General features: G+C 38.6%; 1 protein-coding gene across 1 annotated transcript; it reads left to right on the top strand.

The window, feature by feature from the left end:
* The first annotated feature begins 787 nt into the window (after positions 1-787).
* LOC106760767 (putative pentatricopeptide repeat-containing protein At1g19290) lies at positions 788-4,016 on the top strand. Its single transcript, XM_014644193.2, is given in 2 exon segments — positions 788-1,892; positions 1,895-4,016. Coding segments are annotated over 2 exon segments (2,562 nt in total). The 5' UTR covers positions 788-1,046; the 3' UTR covers positions 3,611-4,016.
* The last annotated feature ends 1,385 nt before the right edge of the window (positions 4,017-5,401 follow it).

Raw genomic sequence — 5,401 nt, 5'->3', positions numbered from 1 at the left:
TCAGAAAAATATTAAATGCATCATATCAAATAATGAAATAAAGTTTCTAAAAATGTGTTTTCTTTTAATTCAAACAATTATTCATCTATAGAACAAAATAACATTATTAAAAGGTAACAACATTAAGACATAGGCTGTGTTATTTTGGTAAGATTTGTGAAAGATGATTTGAGAGAGATGATTTGAATCGATTTGAGAGTAATATTTTTGTTATTTTTTTTAGTGGATTTATGGGTAATTGAGAGTGAATTTGAGGGTAAAGTTGTGAGAATTAGTGTAGGATTTGATTGATGTGATAGATTAAAAAAATTAATTTAATTGGTAGAAATGAAAGATTACCAAAATGTCCCTAACTATATATTAATAGGTTTAAACCCTTTAATTGTTCTTATTTTTGTTGGGTTTTTCTAATTTGATCCGCTTACCCAATTAGATTCTTATAACTGCTAATTTAAAGCAATTGAACTCTTCTTGTTAAATTTCATTAACAGAGTTAAAATTCTGCACACTTAAGGTGAGATGACGTGTTAAATGATTTTAAGGTGAAACGTGGCATTCCCTGCAATTTTCTCCTCTGATTCTACCAACAATGCTTGTTACCACGGTAATCTATTTACTATTAGAGGCTTATAATTTAAAAAATATTTAGCAATAAAACTACATATTTAATAAAATAATAAATTTAATATTTATAAAAATTTCAAAATGTCTTGGAAAAATATCACAAATATTTTTTTCTCAAATATGTATTATAAATTTTTGTTGGTTTAAATTTGAAAATCTTTCGCCTACCCTCTCGCCCCACTCTGCAACAAACAAGTCTATGCTATATTTTCCTGTTCAGTGGTGGTGGTCGTCGTGGCGGCGGCGGCGCTTCTTCTTCCCTCCAACCAATCATCACCGTTCACCTCTTTACTGAACCTTCACATCTAGCCTCTCTTCCTTCACCCTTCTCCCTCAACTACCAAACACCCAACAAGAACAGATCACCAATTTAACGTCCGACATTAGCAACTCATGCCTTCGTGGAAGTCGCCGCCACTCAAATGTTCCCTCTCCGCCGCAAACCCTTTTTCCTTTCCTTCCCCTCACATAGAACATTCCATATCTCTTCATTCCTTCTCCAGAACTTTCCTCAACATTCCAATTCCAATTCCAAACCTCCCTCCCCCGACCTCCTCGACCGAATTTCCCGCCTCCTCCTCCTCCGCCGCCCTGCCTCCCTCAACGGCCTCCGCTTCCCCTTCTCAGACCCCCTCACCGATGCCCTCCTACGCCGCCTCCGCCTTCACCCCGCCGCCGCCCTCGCATTCTTCCAACTCGCCTCCCAACAGTCCCACTACCGTCCCCACGCCACCTCCTTCTGCCTCCTCCTCCACATTCTCGCCCGCGCCAAACTTTTCTCCGAAGCCCGCTCCCTCCTCCACCAACTCCTCTCCCTTCACTGCACCAACAACTTCCGTGCCTTCGCCGTCTGTCGCGAGGTCGTTTCCGTTTACAAGGAATTTGGCTTTTCCCCCACCGTTTTTGACATGCTTCTCAAGGCGTTCGCTGAACGTGGCATGACGCGCCACGCACTCAACGTGTTCGACGAAATGAACAGGCTCGGCAGGATCCCCTGCCTCAGGTCCTGCAATTGCCTGCTCGCTAGGCTGGTACGTGCCGGTGAAGTAGGCCAGGCGCTGACTGTTTTTGAGCAGGTTTTGAAAATGGGGATTGTGCCTGACGTTTTCANGATTAGTATTGTTGTGAACGCGCATTGTCGGGAAGGGAATGTGGATTGCGCTGAGAGGTTTGTGGAGAAGATGGTGGGGATGGGGTTAATGTTATTGTGTACAATGCTTTGGTTGGAGGGTATGCTTGTAAGGGTGATGTGGGAGAAGCTGAGAGGGTGCTGGATTTAATGTCTAGGAAAGGGGTGGAGAGAAATGTGGTCACTTGGACTTTGTTGATGAAAGGTTACTGCAGGCAGGGAAGGGTGGATGAGGCCGAGAGGTTGCTTCGGAGAATGGAGGAGGATGAGGTGATTTTTTTGGATGATCGCGTGTATGGTGTGCTGGTGAATGGGTATTGTCAGGTGGGGAAGATGGATGATGCGGTTAGGATTCGAGATGAGATGGCAAGGGTGGGGTTGAAGGTGAATGTGTTTGTTTGTAATGCGTTGGTTAATGGCTACTGTAAGCAGGGTCGGATAAGAAAGGCCGAAGAGGTGTTTAGGGGAATGTTGGATTGGAATGTGAAACCGGATTGTTATAGTTATAATACTCTGTTGGATGGGTACTGCAGGGAAGGGAGAATGAGTGAGGCTTTGATGCTTTGTGAGGAGATGTTAAGGGAGGGAATTGATCCTTCGGTTGTGACCTATAATACGGTTCTCAAAGGGTTGGTTGATGTGGGGTCTTACGACGATGCTTTGAGCCTTTGGCGCTCGATGGTGGAACGAGATGTGGTGCCGAATGAAGTCAGCTGCTGTACTCTGCTCGATTGTTTTTTCAAAATGGGAGATTCTGATGGGGCTATGAAGCTTTGGAAAGAGATTTTGGGTCGGGGTTTTACTAATAGCACTGTTGCATTCAATACAATGATCGGTGGGCTTTGTAAGATGGGGAAAGTGGCGGATGCAAAGGTTGTTTTTGATAGGATGAAGGAACTTGGATGCTCGCCTGATGAAATAACATATAGGACATTGAGTGATGGATATTGTAAAACTGGTAGTGTTATCGAAGCTTTTAGAATCAAAGATATGATGGAAAGACAAACAATTTCTCCATCCATTGAAATGTACAATTCCCTTATTTATGGACTATTCAAGTCTAGGAAGTCAAGTGATGTTGCTGATCTTCTAGTTGAGTTACGGACGAGAGGACTATCACCAGATACTGTTACCTATGGTACCCTTATTTACGGTTGGTGCAATGAAGGGAAGCTGGATAAAGCTTTTAATTTATATTTTGAGATGATCGAAAGAGGGTTCTCTCCTAATTTTGTGATATGTAGCAAAATAGTCAGCAGTCTTTATAAGAATGACAGAATCAATGAAGCAACTGTGATCCTAAGCAAGATGGTGGATTTTGATCTTCTTACGGTTCATAAATGTTCTGATAAGTCTGTTAAGAATGATTCCACAGGTCTAGAAGCTCAAAGAATTGCTGATTCTCTTGATAAAATTGCTATATGTAATTCTCTTCGTAGCAATATTGTGTACAACATAGCTATCTATGGTCTTGGCAAATCTGGGAAGATTGATGAAGCAAGAAGTGTTCTGTCAATTTTGTTATCTAGAGGTTTTCTTCCAGATAATTTCACATATGGTGCCTTAATTCATGCCTGTTCAGCTGCTGGTGATGTAGATGGTGCTTTCAACTTAAGGAATGAGATGCTGGAGAGAGGTCTTATTCCAAATATCACTACATATAATGCTTTAATAAATGGGTTATGCAAATTGGGAAATATGGAACGAGCACAGAGACTTTTCCGTAAACTTCCTCAAAAGGGCTTAGTTCCAAATGTCGTTACCTATAATATACTAATCAGTGGTTACCTTAGGATTGGGGACCTTAATGAAGCCTCTAACTTGAGAGAGAAGATGATTGAAGAAGGGATTTCTTGAACCCATCTCTGCCATGATCACTGGTCTTTTTGGAACACTCTTTAAAGTGCTCTAATCAAATTATCAAGCCATATTTTGCTTGATACTTGCTCATACATTTTGCTAAATGCAAAGTTGAGCTGCTAGCTCAAGACTCAATTACTGGTCACCTGCAGCCTTGTCCCTTATGCATCAATTTCCAACCAAAATTTCAATACACAAAAGTATATCGTACAAGTTGGCAATGGTCATTTTCCCAACCTATTCATCCACCAGCATCATATTTCAAATTCTGGAGTTTCATCTCTTTGTTGTGGAGGCAAGATGTGCTTTGTGATTAAGTTTTTATTCCAGTGATCGAGGAATGTGAAGTGTTTTTCTTCATACAATAATAAAATCCAACGGCGTATCTAGAGGATTTGGAAGATTTGATTGACTTGGATGCTTGTATGGATTGGTTCTCGAAGTCTACATTGTTTGATGTTACTTAAAACCAAGGTGCTAGTTGCCTTTTATTAGGGTGATTTTATCAATACGCTGAGTTACACAATACACAGTTGTGTAACTCAGGTCAGATATTGAAGAACCTAGATGGCGTATGTCAAGCTGTGGCTGGAAGCCTAGATCTCATGACCTCTGCATCAGCTTCTCATCCAGTTGAAAGGGAAAACACCTCATTTATCGGAGTCTTTAGGTTGGGAGATTAAATGGCTCGGTCAATGACCGGAGCAAAGCGTGGTGTAAAATATCCAGGTTAGTTCAAGCACCCTCCAAGACTTCACAATATCTGGATGACACAGCTTTCTGCATTTAAGGTTCTAACAACATAAATTAGTTCAAAGAGTAATGCTACATATTCCAAAAGCTAGAAGCTAGATAATAGGTGGTCGTTGGATTAGATAAAATGATAGGGACAAATCATTCATTCATCAGATACCATAATCATCTAAAAATCTTAAAACAATAAATTTATACGTCGTCATATTTATAATATATTCAATTTTCTCATTTTTATTCAATATTTAGATTTTTAATCTTATATAATATTAGAATCACACAAATGGAAAGAAGATTAGTTGAAGTCGATAATTATTGAATGAAAACATATTTAGAATGATGAGAAATATATTTTGATGTAATACGTACGTTGATTCGTTGATTTGTTTTTCCTTTAGTGGATGTTTCTGAATCATGGAATGAGTATGTAATAATATTGTCTTCTTTTCCACCTTACGTTGGTGCTATGAAGGTAGACATCATCGTAATATTCTGCAGCACTCCATATCAAATAAAATACGGCTAGGATAGGGGATTGCAATATAATATATATTTACATTCGAGGTTATTTATAATTTGAAATCATAATGCTTATATTTTGGTTTTACGTCTTAAAGGTCTTATTTACAAGTTTTAATAACTTTTAATATATTATCATATTTTAAAACTATTTATTATAAACACGTGTTTTAAATTATTCCTTTATTGTTAAACCAGATATATATATTTTATAATTATTACTTTTATTTAGTTTTGTATATTGATGATTATCTACCAATAATATTCAGATTTTACGTGAAAAGTTAATACTCGTTCAAATTATTCAGAGAGCCATAGAATCACCTAACCTCGTTTCATTGTCACTCAGTCACACATTTTACAAATGATTTTCACATTTGTCGTCATCATTCTTAGACTATTTTTACTGAGAAATATAACAAACAAAGAAAACCATAATCTTCCAGAAAATCGTGTCATACACGACTGCTTCATTTTCACCTCTTTTCTTCCTACATCCCATAATAATAAAAAAAA

The sequence above is a fragment of the Vigna radiata genome, chromosome 5 (genome assembly GCF_000741045.1).
Source record: "Vigna radiata var. radiata cultivar VC1973A chromosome 5, Vradiata_ver6, whole genome shotgun sequence".
Classification (NCBI taxonomy): domain Eukaryota; kingdom Viridiplantae; phylum Streptophyta; class Magnoliopsida; order Fabales; family Fabaceae; genus Vigna; species Vigna radiata.
The sequence above is the reverse complement of the archived record's forward strand: the minus strand, read 5'-3'. Positions and strand labels throughout refer to the sequence as shown.